Raw genomic sequence first — 22,602 nt, 5'->3', positions numbered from 1 at the left:
CGCCAACTGTCGATGTCAAAAATGGGTTTATCGGCATGTTCCGGCATTTGCTTTCGAAGTACGTTTTCACAAACTGTTCTGGGTTTGCTCTTAACTTTAAATCCCAATTTTCTTGAAATGCAAATACGTGCTCTACAATATTTTAAATAAAAGCCGAATACAAACTTGTCTTAAAATTGAATTAACTCTTCAGGAACATTTTACATAATGTGTTAAATAATTGTTGAATTTTAAAATTTACAAAAATATTATTTGAAAACCGGAACTTCCCGTTGCTGTAACAGGCCGCGTTGCCAACCTCTTCTCTTATCTGGCAGCTCTGGCGCGCAATCAGCTGTTCGCGGAACTGGCAACTCTATGAGGTCAAAATATTGATTGTTTCACTTGCCAAGACGTTTTTTTTTGGCAATTCTAAAATGTACAAGTGGCGATAAATCTGCACATAAAACTCTTAAAGCAAGCGTAAAAGGAAACGTAAACCACCCAGATCGACAGTAACATGGAATCCTGCGATACAATCGCAGGTGAGTGACAGAAGCAGCGGTGTGTGAATTTAATCCCGGTGCGATTTTCAAGGGGGTGCTGGGTCAGGGGTCATTTTCCTTTGTGCACTGGCGCGATTTGCTGCGGCGCATTGTGCAACTTGTGGATATTGATTAATAGCAAGAACGCCGAGATACACAAATAATGGTTTACCGACTTTTACAATTTTCCGTAGGTTAATAGACGAAAATCACTGCGTAGATAACTCTTGACAAGTGCGAAAATCGAAACGACCATGGAATCACCTCTGTTGCCCAAGGCCAACAACAATTTGGGCATGGACAAGATGAGCTCCAGCTTGAACAGCAGCACCATGGAGGACACCACGCCCAGCGATTCGGGAGTACAACTCCTGGACTCGGAAAACAGCGATGTGATGGTGGAGTCCATTTGCTCCTACGAGGAAAACGTTAGACCGATGCCCCTCCCTTTGGTGGATCCCAACTCCAATGTGACTGCAGCGCCGGATGAGTCTATGACCATTAGCGAGTGCTCTACGTTCGACACCACGGAGAAGATTGTATACCGTCGCAAAGTGCACAAAGCTTCGTCCGCCTCCAAAACTCCCAAAAAGCGAGTGTCCTTCCACGAGGACATACTGAAGAACACTCGTACCGACAACATTCACATTGAGCATGGCTTTATCACCTACAAGAACGGACGCAAGTTGGCCTTCGCTAACTCAGCGGGCGTGGCCGGCGCTCCAGGACGATATTCCTGGTGTCCGGATCGGGAACGTCCGGAGGGACCTAATGAACTCAGTGCCGCTGGCAGGGAAGACGATGGCGAGGAGGCTACCGGTGGCGGAGGTGCCAGGCGAAAGAGACATCTGGTCTACCGAAATGCCTGCTCGGATGTGCTGGACTACGACAACATTTTTGACACGGACGAGGCGCCCGGTCTGCACTATGACACCTCAGGTGTCTTTGAGTACGGCCCTGCGACCCAAAAACAGGAAGAGCAACCCCAACTTTACAAGTGCGTGTGCAGCAGTTCCAACTCCAGTTTGGATTCCGACGAACAAGACAAAAATTCCAATGCGAATTGTAAGCAGTACGAGCAGGCTAAGAGCAGCTCATGTGATTGCATTGGTATGAGCAATGCTAACAACAATCTAATCGGTAAGCTATATAACATTCTGCTTAAATCCTTGTGATGTATATCCACATTAATCTTTATCCCACAATTAGGTGACAATTGCTACTATTCAGAGCCCAATATCGGAGATGCTGACAGTCCCAAAGTCAAGTCCGTATGGAATAAGGAGAAGAAGCCGAAATCAAGCTGCTTAAAGAAAACTAAGCTACATACAAATGTCATACTCGAGCAGGATCTCAATGGGCGGGTAAAAAAGTTTAACGTGCACGACATTAAGCACCAACTGCTCGACAACAGTAGCAAGATGATATTTGGATCGCTAAAGAGCATCTTTACCATGCCATTGCCGGAGCGCGGAGTTCCCGAGGGCTCCGAAGACCTGCAGGCGGTGGTGGAATGCGTCCCTGAGCTGGAACAGACACCAGAGCACAAATCGCGGCCGGCGGCCGAGTCACCGCCTCTTAGAGCTAAGCCATTCCTCAGCAAGAGTCTCGACGGCAGCAAGCAGGCACAACCAGTTAAGAAATTCGTGCACAACGTTGATGAGCAATTGCGGCATAAGAACGAAGACGATGGTGCCAGCTCCACGGAAGCCTCGCCGATGGAGTCAAAACAGTCACTGATGTTGCATCGCCAAGAGGAATTCGATAAGGAAACAGTGCCAATGGGCAGCGCACAGGGCGAGTTCCGCAGCAAGTTTATAATTAATTGTGAGAGCACTGTTTTCGAACACACCGGAGTATCCTACGAGACGGGGGATCTGCAATCCGAACTCTCATCCGGTATTCAGCACACCAGTGTAGCCAGTCTGCTCGAGCAAAACACTCCCATCGCAGAGCCGGCCGCTAGTCAAATTAAGAAATCATTTTTGGATGCTCCCATTGCCAAGACGTTTAGTAATTTCTTTCGAAGCTTCAAAGACAGCACACCAGTTGCAAAGGACGAGCAAGCAGTCACAGATAACTATTTTGGTGAGCAAATAATATTCATTTGAATTAATATTTTCCCCGATGACTAACACTGTTCATTATGCTTATATAGCTTCAAAAATCGCTAAGCCGCAGCAACAAGCACCAGCCGCGGGCAAACTTCAGCGCAACTTTTCCTCATCAACCATATCCGAACCTAGTTCGAACACCAACACCAGCAGCAACCATCAAATCGCAATGAATCCGCAGCTGGGCAACGCGGAGCGTCAGTCTCGACACCTTCCTTCACCGCTCAAGAAGCGTGGACAACCCTTACAGCCGCCCCGTTACTACGACCAACAGCATCCTCACCAAAGTCGGAGCCTCCACAGCCCCAGTGCCTACCTAGCCGCTGGACGCGGAGGACCAGGAGGTAGTGGTCGCGACTCAAAGAGCACTATTCTCAGCGAAGAGTTTGACGACATACTAACTATAACCACTACAGATACAACTAATGCGCGCTCAATGGACAGCGATTTGGTCATCGTAGACTACACAGATGTGGACTATGCTCACTTACTGAAGCCGCCAGCTCCGGCGGCCAAAACTTCACTTATAAATAGGTTCCTTCGTAATGTCACACAGAAGAAAATAATGGAAACCTCCATACGCAAGAACAATTTCTTTGCCGATAAATTGAGAACCGAACAGAGGCATGCCGGATCCGATCTGTATGTGAAGGGTGCTCGGCCAAAGAACTACGAGCTTATAGATGACTTAAATGCAGAGATTGCCATGGAGATTGAGATGTGTGGCACGAATTCGCCGCGACGGGAACTTGCCATTAGTTTGGATAACGATTTCCAAGGCAACTTGTCCAATTTCGAACTTGGCATTGGGGAGATCTCAATTGATGTATTCAAAGGAAAGTCCTTGTTCAATCTGAAACAATCAAATGAGCAGCTAATGAAGGTAGATTGTAATTGTGTAGCAAATAGCAATCAATTATAAAAACTTATCATTTCAGGCTTTCAAACTGTATACAGGCTACAATGTAGATGGCATCATGACACCTGTACTTGTCCTACTCACTGATAAAACTCTGTATGTGGTGAATATGGAAGGAAATAGTCTGTGTGTCAAGTTTGTTTTGGCCTACAAGGACTTGGATGTCATACTGGTAAATGTTAACGGATGACATTGCTGTGATATATTAGTTAATGCAACATCATTTTTTAGATGGGACCTTTTGGCAACACAGTTTTGCTCAGCAACAGTAATCGAGACATGCAGCAGGTCCTGCTCGCGGGTGGTCCGTATCCAGCCGGATCCCTGGTAGCCAACCTGGAGTTGTGTGCCCGACGCAGTGGATCCACTCTGCCTGCAGTTGGTCAGCTGACTCTAGAACATTTGGCTCCACTGCAGGCTTTTGTGCGTGCCAACAGCTGTGTTGGCGTAGCAGAACATTGGATGCTCTATGCAGTGGTTAATGTGCCAGCTGGAGGGTCAATGAGAGTCGAATCGCCAAGCGAACTGCTGGGACCTTCAATGAAGGGATTCCTCATGCATCGAAGACTTAGGCAGACGATCAGCACTTCAGCAGCGAACAGAATATTTTGGCAACCAGGATACTTTTTACTGAAGTTCGTAACTCTCGATATTTGAAGGAATTCAATTTAATATGTGTTCATTTCTTAGAGCTGGCGTATTGTATATGTTCAACGATTCCACCCAAAGGCTTCCCAGCTGGGCCATGGCCCTCGCCGAGTGTCAGGGCGCCCGGCGAACTGTGAAATCAGAGCGCCCCCACTGCTTCGAGATTACGCTAAAGGGCGAAGTCCTGCAAATGGCTGCGCCCGACGAGTATGTAGCCTCCGAGTGGCTCCAGGCTCTTTTGCAATCAGCCAGTGGCGTAAGTAGACAATTAATATTAGAAGATTTGTTTTAACTTTTTGTTGTGTTTAGCTTGTGGTTCAAGAGGAGAAGCACAAAACCCTTGGATGCACGTTGATCGTCACGGATAACCATTTAATAACCCTGCGTGAAGACTTTTCGGCTCCTCTACGAAAAATAAGCCAGCAGGCGGATAACAATGCAGCCGTTCAGGGAAATAAAGAAACCATGCTTGAGGAGGATATGCTCAGTGTTTTTGAAACCAGTAGCTTAGTAAGTGCGCTTATTGTATTAGCAAATCAAACTTCGTAATCATTTGGACTTAAAATTTTAGATGGGTTCCACCATTAGTACTCCTACCCGTGGCACTCAACATTCATATTCCTCGTTAAGCTCTACGCCTACTAAGCAAACAAACGAAGATGCAGCTCCGAAAGAAACTGTAGCTTCGCCGGAAAAATCACAAAGAATGACCAGTGTTTACGGAAAGAACTCCGGTTTAGCCATACTAACTTGTGCGGACATCAAAGAGATGACTGGCATTAAGATAACCTCGCGGAGCGAGACTTGGTGGTGCATTCTGGAGTTCTCCTGCCAGGAGGCACCATTGGAAAACCAGGACGATTTGGTTATATTCTTTGCCAGCAGCATGGAAATGCAACGTTTCCTGCGGTTGCTAGAGCAGCTTTGGCAGTCTAAGAATGTATGTTTCTCGTTGACTACTAAACCTTTCCTTAGCAATAACGAAATATTCTAATTTTACAGAACGATCTATTTCCAATAACCATACTAGACGACGGTGACTCTCTGGCCGAGCAATATAATAAACTTTATATGGACACAAATAGGGCCTGGGAGCCTTTGCTATCAGCTGCGCTGGGTTAACGTGGCTCTGGCCATATATACTCCATTTACAAATAGAAAATTATATTTCCATATACATTACTCAAGCGTTAAATATTCTATCCTGAATACTCAAATAGCTAAAGAACAAAAAGTATTGATATTTATATAGTCTGTATGTATTATGTATTATGATTTTGTAATGCGTGCCTCCGCTTGACTCATTCATTCGTTTGCGCTTAGTAACATCTCATTTGAATAATTTTTGTGATATTAAACTTAAAGTCGCTGATCTTTGGTATGCTCTTTTGTAGGATATTTAGTTTCTATTGATTTTCTACATTCGTTATTTCTTACCTTTTATAAATACATTGTGTACAAATATTGCACAGATAATAAGAAACAAAATATTATACATAATCTAACTTATACGAATATTGGACATGTAATCAATCGGTAATGTTATGTTTTGGGGGTGCTCTTTTGGTCCAAGGATCATATCCATATGATATACGACAAACAATATGTGGCTATTTATAAAATAAACAAAACAAACATTTATAAATGTGTATTAGGAAAAGTGTGCATGGTGGACTTAATCTTATTTTGCAATGCTGTGCCTCTCCTTTTCAATTAGCATAGATTAAATTCCCCTCCCAACGCCCGACATTTCGCTGTAAGCCTTTCAGCCCACTAAAAGCTCATGATAATTAATAAAACCAATAAACGCCATTACAAAACGAATTTTTATTTATTCTGAGCTCGCTGATGGTCCTTGACATTTTCAATAATTGCAAGTGGTGAAAGGGTTTACAGAGGAAAGGGTTTTCTGGGCTCTAAGTCGGGTTTATGCTGTGTGGGACCCTATATTCCGAATGAGTGTGGGGGAGATGGAGTGGGGGTCTGGAGAGGATGCTGAATAAGGAAACAAGTTACATACAAATAACCTAACATCAACATACATTGTGTACATGTGCACAACTATGTACATACATATGTATATGTACATCGGTATATCGAAGTATCTGCAGGTACATTCTGTACCCATGAGTGTGAGAGTATCAAAATATTTGATAGTGCCGGTGATCGAGTTTTCTAACTATTATTCGATACTCAGAATATTTGTATCTTCCGTCGATCGGCAGTAATTAATAATTGGAAAATGTGCATATAAACTCTAGATAACACATGTAACAGTTGCAATTGCTCGAAAATCAAGCTAAACAAAGCATTGCATTCAAAGATTCAAGCGCGGCAGAAAGAGAGAAGACGAGAGAACGAGCAAGTGAGTGAGAGACGAAACAAGGAGAATGTGAGAGAACGTAAAAAACTCCAACCCTCTGTATTAAACGAGTAGAAGACAAGACTGCAACAGGAAAAAACAAGAATGAGAAAAGACATACAGACATGCACACACAGGCGCTTATGCAAGTGCACGTGTATATGTGAATTAACACATAAAAATTAAGGTGCAGTCGAATCGACTTGCCGGTCTCCTGCGCATTTATTTTGTTACTTAATAATGTTAATATTATAAATAGAGATTGCTTAAATTTATTAAAAAAAGAAGTCATACGCATATTATTATATCTCTAGGTTATAGAAATATTTCCGTTAATTAAGCTTATGTAAATGGGGGTATATATGTATGTACATATATATGTATGTACATACAAGTATTTATCTGTCATCAAAATTCATAATGAAGAGGGATCACTAATTGAAAATGGGTCGAAACTCCTAGGGGGAGTTATTTTACCGATCTCGAACCCCTAGATGTGGGTTTGGAAAACATGAAAACACTTGCAAGAAGGCAGGAGAACAGAGGCAGAAGCGGAATCAAAAAAAGAACTTGTCTTAGTTCCACGGCCTGCTTTCTTTCGCCGCTGGACTCACTTTCATTAATACAACATACAGCAGAGGCAGAATTGAATGCAACGAGAGCAATGCGCTCGAGAACGCTCTGCTCTCTCGGCCTCTCCTTTCCCTTCGTCTACACATGTCCGTGGGCAAACAGATCCAGATACATGCACACAAGCATATAGCCAAACATAGATACTTGAAAACACATCGTACATACGCCGCTACAAACTGACATATTCACATGTAAACGTATAAGTGCACAGCCATACCACACAACCCCAAAAAGTTGGAAAACCAAATAAAAATACAAGGCGCATTGTATGTGCGTTTTTCTTGTGGACACTCTACGTCGATCTATGAGTACCCTTTTTGCAAGTTAATAAGAAATTTCATTATGATTGTTTCGAGTCCTAAAGGCTATATTCAAACCCAGATATAATGTAATATTTTTAAAAAATGTTCTTCAACAAGGTAGCCATTATCAGGAAATATATTAAAAGCAGGTTATCCTTTTACCCTCCAAAGAACTACAATAGTAGTTTTAGTAGTTTAGGGCATCCAAAGTGATCAAGATCCAGAATTTTGTTATGCAAATAAATTTATTCCCTACCATTAAAATACATAAATGCAATCTTAATGGCCCTTTCTGCTGTGCCTAAACCAAATCCAGATATTCAAAAAGTCATCCTGGTCGACGTTGTCAATACATTTGTTGTTGCCTCGACGGCGGTCACAAAAAGTAGCTCATCTCTCGCTGGAAACCAGTTTTTATGCTTCGCTCCCAACCGGTTTTCATCCTGATAACTTACAGCGAATTTCGTGGCTCGTCTCACTGCGTGTCTGGCTATGAGGTTCGGATCAGCTCGGTATCGGCTTCAGTCCCAGCATAAATTGCACTTCGCCTGCACGGATCGCGCATGAATATTCTGCCCAGCAATCTGGCCAAGTGACCAAGCCAATTTCGGGAGCAGGGGCCTGGGACCAGTGTCATATGCCCGACACTCGGTGCAGCGAAATGTAAGGAACGTTCAAATAAACGCGCATTTTCCAGAGAAGTAGAAAAACTTCCACCCTCAAAGCGGCACACAGCGCACAAACATACAGACAGTCGTACAAACACACAGCGAACTAATACAGACATGTAAGAATGCTGCAGTCGTGCAATTGGTTGGTAGACGAATAGTTGCTACCCAGTAAATGCGGGGGGTCATTGCCAATGCTTAACATGATCTTGGGAATAATTAAAAAAAATATATTTAACAAGAGGAGCGCTAAAAGGGGTGTAAAATTATCATTAGCAATCGGTTGATTTAAAAACATTCTATTTATTATATGTATTAAATAATTTGAAAAACTAATTAAACGATCAACTTATAGGTAAAATACCCATCTAAACTACCGATAAAGGTAACCATGAGAGATTGGATGAAAACGAGTGCCATTAGCCCTCTAACGAAATATAAAAACTAAAAACCATCTAAACCATAAGCGAGGAAAAGGGGTGCGAATACCTCCCAACCGATATACCCAGCGTGCCTCTGGGCACTGTCACTGTCATTTGCGTCGCAGCGCTGCCGCCGTCCGCGTCCGCGTCGCTTTGCCTGGCCCAGTGTTTCCGCTTTCTTTCGCCTCGTTGTAATGTTACTTTTAGTTTGATGTCGGAGCCTCGACGAGCCGGTCGTAAGCGAAATCGTAAGCGAGACTTTAGTGCGATTCCGCTCCGTTCCGCCGGTTGTGTGTGCGTGCTTAGTTCGAGCTGAGGCGAAGCAGAAGCAGAATCGGAATCAGAATCCAGCGGAATCGAGAATCAAAATCGAAACCGAAAGTGGTTCTCCGCGTGTGCGAGCTAGTGTGTGTGTGTGTGTACGTGTTGTGTTTGGGCCCGCTTTTCTGCTTTTCTACCCCCGAAAAAGCAAAGCACAGCATAAAACTGTGCGCTCGTAAGCGCGTACGTGTGTCTATGTGCCTCTGTGTGAGTGCTAGTGTATGAGTGCGACCAGGGGAAAGGAGGCAAAGAAAAGAAAACCAACCCCCACCAGCGACGGCGGAGAACAGGAAAACAACAACAGAAGGCACACAACCAGCGCACCACCACCATCATTACCATTACCGCCACCACCCACTACAACACTTCGTCATCGTTTCGCGTTGTGCAGAAAATAATTACAAAAAAGAAAAGAAATAGAATTGCAAGTAATATTAGCGACCGATCGAGTTTTAGTGCTAAAGCGATTCGAAAGATTGTCTTGCTTAAACCAAAAGGGCCCCTCGAGGCCCTAGAACTACTATCCATTACCCCGCCGATCATCCCGATCCTGACATGATGAACTTCTCCGCGTTCGGCGGCCCCTTCTCCGGCATCCACCAATTTGCCGCTAAATTCGACGCCCAGACGCCGGGCGCCTTCGGCACGCCCCCCGCGGCTGCCGCGAATGCAGCAGCCGCAGCGGCAGCGGCCGGCACCGATAACCATGTGCAGCGATATCAGACCAATGGCAATCACTTTAATCAGAATGTGCCCAACGGTAAGTGCATCTGCCCCACCACTACACTATACTATACAACATTTACAATGTGGCTACACATACGGACAGACAATCGCCTGCAATGCACATGCAGGCACATGTGTCTGTATAACATAATCACTAAAAATTTATTTTATTTTTATCGATTTATTTTCGCCCGCTGCGGGCAGCGACGCCGGCGTCAAAGCGTCAGGGGGTATACACTCTCACTCGAGCAGCGACAGTGGCGGTGGTGGTGGGGAGACAGAGTCGTTGACAGAGGCAGTGGCAGAGGGGGTCGGCTACTGCCTCGCCTAATGCCCTACACACAGAGGGTCTTGTTTTGGGGCAAAGGGCACTACTCTTGTTGGAATGGCAACTTCTGGATAGCCTTCTTTTTCAAAAATAAACTAAACGGGCTGCTGATAGTCATCAAAAACTAACGGGTACTTCTTGCAATAACTTATGATTAAGATCATCATAAATGAGAATAGTAAAACGTAAAAAATATACAACCTCTAATTTCGGTGAATAACACCTCTTGATTGTCCAATTGGTTCATATTTTAGTATTCATGACGGCAGGAAAAAGCAAGTAGAGTAAGCAAAAATATTTAAATGAAATTAATACAAATTGCTTATAGCTGTATTATTTTACAATAATATTCTGGAGTTCACGAACAAAGAGGTTTATTGATCTCAACATAAAGTTTGATTTGACCTTCTGTTTAGCATACTTTGCTTCAAACAAATCGTAGGACCTTATGACAATCCTATGAATAATTCTCAATAGTTTCAATTCTCTGAAGCTTAGTTAAAATTTCGTTTCCAATACTCAGCTAAAAAAAAAGTCCCACTTGAAACTCGAACAATACTTTCCTTGAATTCCCAGCGAAAGGTGGCTTCCATCTGGATCTACTTACTGACATTCGCATAAAGACATGTGTGAGTGTAAGCGGGTTTTCCACCCCCATCTACGAAATTCTCGCTTTCTGGCTAGCAAAGACATCTTCTTCAGGCAATTTGTAAACCGCACTACAATTTTTTGGGGGTTGGTTGGCGGGTTGGAGCGACTTAGTACGAGTACGAGTATACCCTGTCATCAAAGCAGAATTTAACGATTTTTTCGTCGTTGTTTTTGTTTTGCGCTCTTTTTATACGAATATTCCGCTCTATGTTTTGAGTCATTACCACCCACCCCCAAGTGGGTGTAACCTGTGTGTGTGTGAGTGTAAGCTATGGCTGTTGTTGTTTTGCGTGGCTTGAAAATGCAATGAACTCAAATAACTTTTGAATTTGCTGCATTTCACTTTGTTTTTTTGTAGGGGTGGGTTTCACCGCTCTCTTCAGCTACTTAAGCACATACATAGAAATACAATTAAATGCATATACGTATGTGTGTTGGGCGAGAGTATGTGAGTGAGTGTGTGTGTGTTTGAGTGTGAGTTACAACCCCCAACCCACGAGAGCCTGCCTTTGCCTTTTTAATTGCACTGACTTCCTGCCAACTTGCAACTTTTTTTGTTTTAGTGGAAGGGTGTGACCGGTTGGACGGTCTGGCGGTCGGTCGCTTCCATTCCCGATATATAGAATACATAACCCCTATACTAGCCCCTAACCAAAGGGTCCTTCTTCTTATCAATTCTAATTAGCTGCATTTGCTTGCATAATTAGATTCCCAGGCAACCCCCATCCCCCAGATGGCGTTTCATAATTTATTTTTGCCCTGGCAACAGCACAGATATTTTCCACTTGCATTTATTGGAAAGTGCAGGACCCAAGCCCAAACCCAAACTCAAACTCCTCTGCATTGGCTAAGTTCATTGATCCCAGCTTTTGAGATACGCATTATATTTCCAGTTTAGCGTTTTATATTTTTTACCTGCCATAACAGGAAAATGCGTTTGCAAGTGTGTGCCGAGTGTGTGTGGGTAATGCTGCTCTTTTATCTCTTTCAACACATACGACTGGATGTAATCTACGGCCCTGGGTATTTCGTATCTGGCGGACTGTGTGCTGCTGATCCCAAATCCAAGGCAGGTAAAATGTGTCCCGCGTACTCGAGCCACTGCATTTTCCTGCTGCTCTCGCTTATTAGCTGCATTATCGCTGCCCTGCGACTCTGTGACCTGCTCGAGGTTTATCTTTTGATACCTACCCGATAATTTGCCTGGTTTTCTTGTATGTATAAATCATTTTTGGGTTACCAGGAAATGTGCAGCGGTAGATGTAGATATGACCGGACCCTTGAAGTCGCCCTCTGGGTATGGGTCTCAAAATGTAAACAGATAAATACCTGGCCAAGATTGGGAGAGTTTGCTCAGAGTTCACATGTTGGAAAATCCAAAGCAGCTCATAATTAAGAAGAAGCGATTTAAATGAATATCAACTCGAAGGCAGACTGCGTACTAACTTATTAAAATTACTTATATTGGACTAATGCAAAATAAACAAAGACTGCTATTCACATCACGTGAAATCAAATACAGAGATACAATCGTTATTTGTAGTATTGCAAACTAAACTTTTTGTTAAGATGTTTAGGGATAAAACCAATTTTCCCATTAATCAACTGAATTTCTATGTTTTCATCCAGTGTCCAGTATTATATAAGAGACGTTTAGCTTTTAATTGCATGCCTGGAACCCTTTATCCTGCAGCATTATGGGTTTCAGTGGACACCGGGTATTTTGTTGTCGAGGACACAGTCCTCTCTCCTTTATAAACCTCCCCCTAATGTTCAGAAGACACCCCAGCCATAAACCATTTGCATTTTTTATATGCAGACATATGTACGTACTTATGTACCTATGTGCAGAGTACATAGATGTATGTGCTCCGTGGGTGTGAATGACTGGTTACACCCCCAAATCGTTGCCTGGATGTATGCAACACTAAAAAAGTGAGCATGATAAAGCAATTACGATGGGCACATACACCCCAACCCCCAAAAGCTCTTTCATTTGAATGGGTACAGATAAATAAATATTAGCAGTCATTGATTATTTATTTCTTTGTTTTCCCCCGTTGACTTTAAGCCTTAAAGCAACCGTTGAGCTTTCATTTTTTTATTTTTCGTCCTGTTGGCGCTGATGACTTAAACTCTGCCGATGGCGCCGTTTGCTTTTTACCCCTCTCGATTTCCTATGATTACTCTCCCCTAGCAATGCACTTAGAAAAATAGAATTTACAATGTGGTTGTAAAAGTACCATTTCAATATGTTTAAGTAATAAAGCTTTCTTTTTATGAATTGTTAAACATATCTTAACATATACACATTTTCCATTTAAAATACAACATAATACGACATTGAATGTTAAATAAGATGATGAAAAAACTAGGACTATTGTTAAAATATTGCCCCTATATAACTATTTTTTGTAATATCTTATTATTCGCATAAACTTAAATAGGCTACTCATTACGTCCTCTCTTTTTAAGTGTAAGCCTCTCACACCCATCTATTTTCCCACCCCCACTCACTCTCTCACTCACTCTCTCTCTCTCAGCTTGGGGTCAAGTTTCGCCCAACTCCGTTAAGGGTTGCAGTTTTTCCCAACCACGCTACGCTCTCTCACTCTCCATGCCAGACATTCTCCTCTCACCCAAGCGCTCTCCCTCTCCCGCGCGGGCGCTCTTACCGCTTTCACTGCCTCCCGCGCACACACGCACACACACCAGGCCGTGCGACACACATAGACATGGGCAGGAGCAGATAAACGCCATGTTTTTCAAATCGCTGCCAGGCGCATTCCTTTCCATTTTGTTCCACTTTGCTGCCAACGATACGAATACGATCCGCCCATAACCCCATACCCACTTGGCTCGCTCTCAGTCTCCTCCACTCTCAGCCACTCTCTCCACTCTCACCGCTCTCTCACTCTCGCTTGGCCGTGTTTCCGACTTCACCGACTTTGACTCGCTACTCCGGCTCCGAATCTGAATCCGGCGATATGCTCGTCTCCTCTATGCCGTACGTTGTTTTCCCTGTTTTGCCTGTTTTCCCTATCGTTGTCGTCATCCCGTTCATGGGAAAGTGAAGTGAAAAGTGAAATGCCACGAATGCCGGTTGCCAGTTGCCATCCACGCACGCCTCCCGCCTTTGTTGTTGTTGTCATGGCTCCGCATTTTCGGCCACTTCGGCCGATTTTTCCGGCTGTCTTTGAACCCTTTTAATGATTGCTCTTTAATTTCCATTAAGTCAATGCCATTCTGCAGACTGCCATTTTTTAGCATACCCATTACAATTTATTTAATTTTTTTTAAATTACATAATATATATTTATATAAACATTTTGAGCAAAAAAATTCAGTTTAATGAAATGCGAATTCGAAAAGTAGTTTCCGTTCTTTATACTATTTTGTGTGAGAGTGGGTTTATCTTTTACATTCTTCCTGGAAATCGGTATATATTCAAAGAAGAAACAACCCATATAGAAAAGTTATTTAATTTTTGACCCTAATTCGATTAAACATATGCACTTAATCATTTGCATACGAATATTTTTTCAATTTAAATTATTTCTGCTCCAACGATTTTATTAAAGAATCATTTTGTGCATGCCTTCTAAACCAAAACGACTAAGGCCTATGTGGAAAAATTAAAGCATTTGAAAATATGTTAAGTTGCTGGCCAAGGTCGAATGGTAATTTATACAGTGACTAAGACTAACGCAGACCACACGAACGAAGACACATAAATTACACCACGTCACCCAGAAGGAAAAGCAGCAGAGGAAGTTTGTCTTTCGTTTATTTTGCTCGGAATAATGTAAAATGTAAGGTACAGCTTCCTGGATCATTCCTTCCCAAAAATCGGTTTCAAAAGGAAGCAGGAGCAGTCTGAAAAAGTAGATGTAACAAAACCAGGCAATTGGCAACAGCCCGAAAATGTTATTTATAAAACCGAGCACCCGGCTAAGAAAACGCCAAGAAGCACGGAAACCCCTTGGGGTAGGGGGATCGGAAAATCTGCGGGGGTATGGGCTAAATGGCACACACCCACCGAAAAGCCACCGAAAAAAAAATGGGGGAACGCTTTCCTATGGCATACATTCGGGCGTGTGCGCGGCCGGCATTTTCAGTTTCAGTTTTAATTTCCTTTTTCCTATGTATGCGTTGTCGGGGCCCGAAAAACACGTGTGTGCGCCTCCGCGTGTGTGTGTGTGAAAATTTGGCCTTGGCAGACGCCAGAGTGTGTTGGTATTGGTGTTGATAGGGGGCGGGAATGGGCGGTAGTGGAGGCGACGACAGCCAGCCAGCAGACAACAACAGTTCGTAGGCACACGCACGTTCGGCAAGTAGGAACAACGTGGTTAACTATACTATGCCGATACATATTTATGGGCTTTAGGGTGGAACTTGACTGTTTTTAACAAGTAATAATAATTAGTTAAAATTATATCATCTGTATCTGTATGTAGTGTTAAAAATCAAAGAGAGAAAAGAAAACATTTAATATATTTGCCATAATAAGAAATGTATTAATTAATTATATTATAAACTTTATAAAGTTCTAAAGTTTTTGAGTTTCAACCAGGGCAACGATGCGTATAGTGAATATACGCTTATGCAATGAGTGGTCAGCTTTAGCGGACATTAAATCTAATTTCTCTTAACTTATTTGTACAAGCATTTGATACACGCACACAACCCAAGTCCGCCCCAATAATTGTATATGTTGAAAGTGTGGCTGCCTACACACCAGCACAGCGTTACTGGCTCCAGATACATGCGTAAATATATATCTAGATAGACGGGTGTATATGCCGTGGGTACATGTGTCGTGCCGGAGCGTCGTTACTTTGTCGGCCGTATGTTGTTCTTGTGCCGGCACCCGATCCTTTATTCGGCTCGCCAGCTGAGCCGTGGGACTCGACTCGACTCGGAGCCGGCCGGAACCAGGAGCCGGAGCCGCCAAATCGGGAAACTCCGGCCAGGCCCAGTCGCTTGTAGTTAGTCGGCCAGAGTGCGTTGTGCGAGAGCGGCGGCCGAATTGAGTTGGAAGCGGATTTGAATCCCTGTGAAAAACCCTCTTCTAATCCTTAGACTTATAAACGATATACATAACTCACACAAAAAGGCTGTGCTCACGATGTGTAATTGTCTAAACCAAATAGTGCTACATTCTATATATACACCCCTGCCCCAATTGAAGACCTTAATAATTTGTAACAAAATTTCTCTCCTTTCAGTTTCGGCTGCCAACAACATGCAATATGGCCAGAATATCTCCATACCGTACTCACAGCCGCAGGGTGATCTAAACTTTCTCAATGCAGCCGCTGCGGCCGATCATAAGGGTAAAATCCATCCAAAAATCGAACGTGACCGGGAAGAAGGTGAGTCGCCGACCCGCAAGTAGGGGGCCCCAGTGGTCGTGTAATGTGGGTGGCTCCCTGGTTCCGTCACTCTGGGCGGACAGAAATGTGGGCCTGGGCACGGGGAAGCTGAGCTGAGCTGTGCTCTATGTACAGCGCTTTCGGGTTGGTATATGTGTATTTCAAGGACGCAGTCATCACTCGTCGTGCGTCTCCCTTCGGCTTCGTTATTTATAAATGTTTTTGGGCCTGTCTGCTGTCCCCCATGCTGGTGTGGGTGGTAGCGTGGGGGGAGTGGGGAGGGGAGGTGTTGCTATAATGGCACCATAGCATACTTTTTCATCCAGTTTTACGGCGAGCCACCTTAAACAAGTGGATGTGCTTTTCTCATCCTGATTACGACCGTATGCAAAAGGCAAAAATGCTGGGAAAATGGGAAGTGGGCGATTTGTCCTTGGCAGTAAATGGTTACTATCCTGGGATTTTTGAGAATAGACAGCCCTTTCCGGTCACAAACGTTTCGACATGTTTTGTACAAATTGTAAGATGGTTGCTACGGTAATTGATAATTATATTAATAAATTGTTTCCTTGCATTTAACTAGGTTTTCTTCCCCTGAGGCCAAAAAATGCTTAAATTATATTTGGTTTTTAATAACTTGTATGCTTACGTTTTCATTTAATTAAAATCAAACATGAAACGTACGGTAACTTCAACACTTAAATATTCTCCTTTCACCTTCACGTTTTAAGCATAATAGTCGAAATCTTTAATGGTCTGTGCATTGTTCCTTAATTTTAAAACTCATACGCAGTGTTTGCCCCCAATTGTGGGAAATTTATCGCTGGCTTCCTCTTTTTGAGCCGAAAAAAATTATGCAAAGGGGGAGTAGGCTTATAATTATATTGATTAAATGCATCAGATTAAGTGCTGCAAAGTATGCAACTTTTATTTAGAGTGAGACAAATTAGTTTACACTTACTGTTAGGGGCGCATTAGGTGGAAATGGAGAATTACAAAAAATTTTATGTTTGAAACTATAATTTATGCATTTTCTTTTCACTTCTCTAGTCCTCAACCAGCAGATCCTGCAGAATGTCAACCAATCCTGGCAGACGTTGGCAAATACGGCCAACACGGTGGACTACTCGTCACACCTGCTCTCCGCCACACTGCCCATCTCCATACAGCACTTCCTCAAGTACTCGGAGACGATCAAGAAGGAGTCCACCGGCGATGTCCTGAAGAACGGCACCAATTTGGCCAGCCTGGCGCTGGGGGGCGTGGCCCTAACGCCCAGCAACAACGGTGCGAATGGCGGCCACCACAACGGACTGGTGGGCATGGACCATGGCGGTCACATGACCAACATGACGGACGCCAACGGAGCGGCGCTGACGAACGGAGCTAGCAACGGAGTGAATGGCAATGCTAACGGCACTGTGACCAATGGTGGCGCCGGCGCCGTCTCGAGCTCCGGATCTGTGGGCACAACAAACGCCAGCGGCGGCACAGGCACGGCCAGCGGCAAGAAGACCAAAAAGAAGAAACCACCAAAGGAGAAGAAGCCGCGCCCCAAACCGGGAGAAATCCGCGAGACAAAGGCGCTGGATGGCTCGACGCTCTACTGCTGCCCGGAGTGCCAAATGGCCTACCCGGATCGCAGCCTCATCGAGCAGCACGTCATCTCGCACGCCGTTGAGCGGCGCTTCGTCTGCGACATCTGCAATGCGGCGCTGAAGCGCAAGGACCACCTGACCAGGCACAAGCTCTCCCACATACCGGACAGGCCGCATGTGTGCAATGTGAGTGGCTCAAGGAGCCGACAAATTCCCAAATTCTAACCATCGATACCATAATGTTTAATACGAGCTTATAGTCTTGATTGAATTATTGTTTTGCCATTTAATATATTAAATACTTTAAAATTGAAAATATATAAAGTATAAAATTATGCGGTCTAGATTTAGCGTAAGAAACCATAATTGGCTCTTTTATAAACTCTACTCTTTTTCCACAGATCTGCATGAAGTCCTTCAAGCGCAAGGAGCAGCTCACTCTGCACATTGTCATCCATTCCGGCGAGAAGAAGCATGTTTGCATTGAGTGTGGAAAAGGTGAGTGGTCTGAAAAGCAATTTCGTTTACCTCGTTACTTATCGCTGCCACCTGCAGGTTTCTATCGCAAGGATCACTTGCGCAAGCACACACGATCGCACATCGCCCGGCGTGTCAAGTCGGAGGTGTCGGCGCAGAACGTTAACGGATCCGCCGGAGGCGGTGGCGGCGGTGGAGGCGGCAACAGTGCGCAGAGCAACGCGCTGCACGGCTCCTGAGGATCGTACAAGGACTTCTGGTAAACTCCCAGCCGAATTTCAAGCCATAAGGGGCGGCCAGCCTGCTGGCGGCGGTGGACAGGTGGTGTTCGTATACGGATACGACTGACTGCCGCCGGGAGCAGGCGAGCTGCCTTTGAAATTCGCTGGGGGCTTACCGGGGGTCCTGCTGAGCGTCACCCAACTCCAATTACAATAACCCTCAATAAACACGAGTTATACTTACTGTATGCAAGTATTAGTACGATTTTGTTTACAACACTTTCAGTTCTTTAGCTTTAGTTCTTTCAGTTGAGATTTTCGCACAAACAGTCGAGCAAAGTATAGCAATCGAAATGTACAAATCAGCAGAATGACAGATTTAAATTCGAGTTTAGTATGCGCATATGTTAAGGGAAGAAAACGCTGCTTAAACGTCGCTTTCGTTTCTTTTTGGGGATCTGTGATCTGTAGTCGCTGCATAAACTAAAAACAAACGAGACGATCGTAGGCGGTCGACAGCTGTTCTAAGAATAAGTTAATATGTCTGCAACCGATTTAATTATATATGTGCAATTTATAATCCTTTTGATTTGCCTTTTAGTTGCCCTCACGGCGCATTTGTTCACTACATTTAATGCTAAATGTGTTTTCCCCGCCGAGACAACGGGGGAAATTGAATTCTTATTGAATTATGCACACTTTTAAGGAAGTAAGAAGCTCTACAAGCGAAATTTGTACTTCTAGTCTTGTATTTTATTTTACCGATAGGCATAGAGCGAAACCCGATACGAGGTCATGTAATCTTAAGCTTTTAAACTTGAATGTTCAAAGGAAAACCTTCGACGCGAGTCACACCAAACACTAAACAGAGAGCCGCAATACGAACTTGCATCTTGGCATGCCCAACTTCCAGCCATCGTCATTGCTTGCAACTGCAATAGCCAACAGTAGACCTATATCCCGCTTACCAATCAATACCGATACTGATACTAATACAAGTACAGATACAGATACAGATACAGATACTGATACCGATAACTGATAACCACAAATAGAGTTAAGAGCCACGTATACAGATACAGCAGCAATAGCCATAGCATTGCAGATAGCACGGGTCAACAAATCCAACAGAATCGCTAAACTTAAACGAGCAATTGCAAATGCAACAGCAACAATAACCGAAAACACAACTGTATAAAAGGATATTTTTATATATAAATACAAAAGAGAGAGCATATGAAAACCGAATAGGAATAAAGGCATAAAACAATAACCGAAATAAAGTGCAAACACTTCGAGCAAGTGACAACGTAATTTACTGTTCAAATACAAAGCATTTTGAGATTAACGATTAACGATAAAGTAAACGATTTAACAGATCCAAAAGAATACATAGCAATGCGACATATTGCAAAACCTTGTATAGTTATACGAAGCTTCAAACTAAATACGCTAGCCTACAGATACACGCATATAAATACGGATGCAGAATCAGATATTGTAAAGCGAACACTCAGCCACTTGTTTGTTTGTCTCTTTCCTTGTTTGTTTCGATCACTCAATTCAAAAATGGCCCACTGAGCTCAAACTTCAATCCCTAATTGATTTCGAATCAAAGTGTAAGTGGATGTTGTTTCACATTCCAAGTTAAAATCACATTTTAAAGTCTTAATCCGGTTATAGCCTATGGATCTAGTACAAAACACTTGCAAGAGTAAAATAACTTTTCAAATCGTAATTTCTGAAGAGTTTGAGCCAGAGCGACATTTGTATGCATTTTTCACGTTCAAAAACTATTTTTCCGGCACACTTCTTACGAAAAATGTACTTAATCAGAAAGATAACCTTCTTGGTTGGTGCCAAAAACTTGTGTATTTATTTGATCCGGTGCCAGCCAGTTTGGATCAACAGTAGTATACAGTGCGGAACGTAAATGAAACACTTGCAGTGAAGTACAAATATTTTAACTACACACCCACAAGAGAAGAAGCACTCACGACACAGCAGCAGATTGCATATAGACAAGTAAACCGAGGATGTGTATTAGCCAAAAAGTTAATGGAAAAATAAGCGAAACTAAGCAAATCTCAATACAGTTACTACGCCAGAGGGTAGCATATTATTAATGCGTTTTGTTGGCCCGTAAGGCAGAACAATTTGGTAAACAATAACGTAACAACATATAAATAATTAAGCAACCTTCACAGCAAACAAGGAGTTTTTATTTTGCCATTGATTTTCTCGGTCTCACTCACTCTCTCTCTCTCTCTCTATCTATTTTTCTTGACACACTAAATCGAATAAGAAAATATAAAACAATAAGTTTATAAAGAAAAAGTTGCAATAAATGACAAACAAATGAAATTAAATCACTCAGGGATAAAGCCTCCAAAAGAAAAACATAAAATAAAAATGCAATATTTTAAACGAAGTGAAAAAAGAAAAGAAAAATGAAACAAAACAAAAGAAAAGAAAAGAAAAGAAAAATTTAATCTAATGAGGAAGTACATTTTAAAGTTACAAATATTTTAGAATAATACGAGAAGAACAAACTAAAAATGTTTTAGAAATTTGCACAAATTTTGGCATTTTATAAACGCAAAACGAACCATCATCAACCAACTAAAATGCATAACGAACGAACAAACAAATGACGAAATAGATACATATTTTCTCACACTTCATTGGCTTATCGAAGGTATAAAATCGACAATTACAGGATAGATCTAGATCGCAACACAGCCGAACCGACGACGATCGACTTCACAGGCTGCTGGCAAACGGTCCGTGCAACTTTTAGTGCATTTAAATAAATTATAAACACAAAAACAAAAGCAAACACAAAAATGATCGAAGGAGCGTAAGCGAAACATAAGCAGTTCATATTTACAGGAGCTAAATAAGTAATGCGGGGGGTTTGCGGCCAAAGAGAAGTTAAATTGTAGTTAGAGGTGGATGGATTAATACCCTAGGATGGCATTTAGGGCAAGGATCAGACGAAAAGGGCGCGTAGCATTACACCTTTTACATTAAACGACGATACGATGCCGCGCATCCAATTTGAAACTGTACGTATTGAATTTATGTTTAGTGTCTGCAGCATGCGGGGGATGTGAAGGAAGGAAGGAGGGAAGAAAAAGGATCGACGGGCGAAGAGCTAAATACATTTAAGGGTTAGATTTTCTGCGAAAGGACTGAAGTTAAGGCAACGTAGCGTTTAAATGCAAAATTGAATTGAATTGAATTGATGACGAAACCGAGTGTTATGGATAATGGAGCGTGCGCGAATGCGATTGGTGACGAAAATTACTTGTTTTAAGGCTGGACTTATGTAATTTCGAGCAAAAACGATAGTAGCGAAACAAAAACATGTAAAATGCAGATATAATATTTTTATAATTAAAACAAAGGTACCCCCACCCCACTACCCTTATCTTAATATGTTTAATTCAACTGCAATTATCGTTAAAGACGTATTTACTGTTTGTGATCCAAATTCATTGATTAAACGTAAACTACACAAAGATACAATTGTTGCATGGGCAAGGTTTGAAGTCCGGGTTCGCAAAGTACCCACAAGTACTCGATCCCCGGGTCTCAAAGACGAGGAAATCACGAGTCAATAAGCCAGGTTTAAAACTTGCAGGTGCGTCGTCAATGGCTCGCAATATTTTCCGGTCGGGCCAAATCCGAAAATGGCCTGCCCGAAAATTATACACACCTTACAGGACCGAGTGTTAAGAGTACTTTTGGACTCTCTGCGAACCCATAGAAATAGAGCAGGAACAGTAAATTGTACTTAATTGAAAAATGATATAATAAAACACCGCCACTTTGAAATATATTTACTTGAATCAAATAATATTAATGAGTATATATAACTTTGTACTTGAATAATATTTTATTTATATTTACCTTAAGTCAATAAAAATTCTAATAAATTATAATCACCCAAAAATGCATTTTGTTCAAATGTCGAGGGGAGTTCTTTTCAACTGCTGATTGGAAAATTGATGCCTTTTATTATTGATATTTGCGAATACTGATTGACAAGCTGCGAACCTTGAGTAAACGTATTCTTCCCAAAAATAAAATATAAAATAAATAAAGAAGGCTAATAAGTTTCATAGTGGGGTGTAAATTAAACAATTCAAAAGAACCGCCCAACTGTGGTTTATAAGCTTGGCGCACTACGCCAAGTAAAATACATGTAGAAAACGTGACGGCGTTGCCACTCTTATTGTATTTAGCTAGTTTAACCACCAAATAAACAGCGAAGTTCTCAACCATATGTGAGTTGCGTAGCCATACTA

General features: G+C 42.6%; 2 protein-coding genes and 1 long non-coding RNA gene across 13 annotated transcripts; 2 read left to right on the top strand and 1 right to left on the bottom strand.

The window, feature by feature from the left end:
- The first annotated feature begins 132 nt into the window (after positions 1 to 132).
- prd1 (pruning defect 1) lies at positions 133 to 6,016 on the top strand. 2 transcript variants are annotated; one of them, NM_001275557.1, is made up of 11 exons: positions 373 to 524; positions 719 to 1,664; positions 1,734 to 2,612; positions 2,683 to 2,982; positions 3,055 to 3,521; positions 3,577 to 3,729; positions 3,789 to 4,192; positions 4,248 to 4,461; positions 4,515 to 4,715; positions 4,777 to 5,145; positions 5,208 to 6,016. In NM_001275557.1, the coding sequence occupies exons 2-11, from the start codon at positions 779 to 781 to the stop codon at positions 5,325 to 5,327; spliced, it is 3,993 nt and encodes a 1,330-aa protein (NP_001262486.1). In that variant the 5' UTR covers positions 373 to 524; positions 719 to 778; the 3' UTR covers positions 5,328 to 6,016. The 2 variants fall into 2 exon arrangements, with proteins under 2 accessions (NP_650115.1, NP_001262486.1); NM_141858.2 differs by having other exon boundaries at positions 133 to 524; positions 2,683 to 3,521.
- Positions 6,017 to 6,038: 22 nt separating this feature from the next.
- On the bottom strand, positions 6,039 to 6,506 carry lncRNA:CR45595 (long non-coding RNA:CR45595). Its single transcript, NR_125145.1, has one exon. It is a non-coding gene; the product is annotated as a long non-coding RNA:CR45595 (long non-coding RNA).
- A 1,512-nt stretch (positions 6,507 to 8,018) lies between these two features.
- On the top strand, positions 8,019 to 22,109 carry l(3)neo38 (lethal (3) neo38). Of its 10 annotated transcripts, none has more exons than NM_001043243.3 (6): positions 8,019 to 8,165; positions 8,526 to 9,673; positions 15,847 to 15,993; positions 17,044 to 17,777; positions 17,993 to 18,089; positions 18,147 to 22,109. In NM_001043243.3, the coding sequence occupies exons 2-6, from the start codon at positions 9,469 to 9,471 to the stop codon at positions 18,305 to 18,307; spliced, it is 1,344 nt and encodes a 447-aa protein (NP_001036708.1). In that variant the 5' UTR covers positions 8,019 to 8,165; positions 8,526 to 9,468; the 3' UTR covers positions 18,308 to 22,109. The 10 variants fall into 9 exon arrangements, with proteins under 10 accessions (NP_001036708.1, NP_001247065.1, NP_001247063.1 ...); NM_001260136.2 differs by having other exon boundaries at positions 8,019 to 8,289; positions 15,847 to 15,954; positions 18,147 to 20,751; NM_001043244.3 differs by lacking the exon at positions 8,019 to 8,165 and having other exon boundaries at positions 8,795 to 9,673; positions 18,147 to 18,536.
- Positions 22,110 to 22,602: the final 493 nt, after the last annotated feature.

This window comes from Drosophila melanogaster, chromosome 3R (assembly GCF_000001215.4).
Source record: "Drosophila melanogaster chromosome 3R".
NCBI classification, from domain to species: domain Eukaryota; kingdom Metazoa; phylum Arthropoda; class Insecta; order Diptera; family Drosophilidae; genus Drosophila; species Drosophila melanogaster.
This window is presented reverse-complemented; position numbering and strand designations above follow the sequence as displayed.

What these genes read in the sequence shown, in the direction of transcription:
- prd1 (NM_141858.2), top strand. Translation starts at nt 779, where the DNA reads ATGGAATCACCTCTGTTGCCCAAGGCCAACAACAATTTGGGCATGGAC. An exon ending in CAAATGAGCAGCTAATGAAG is followed by an intron (nt 3,522 to 3,576) that starts GTAGATTGTAAT and finishes TTATCATTTCAG; the next exon opens with GCTTTCAAACTGTATACAGG. An exon ending in AGGACTTGGATGTCATACTG is followed by an intron (nt 3,730 to 3,788) that starts GTAAATGTTAAC and finishes ATCATTTTTTAG; the next exon opens with ATGGGACCTTTTGGCAACAC.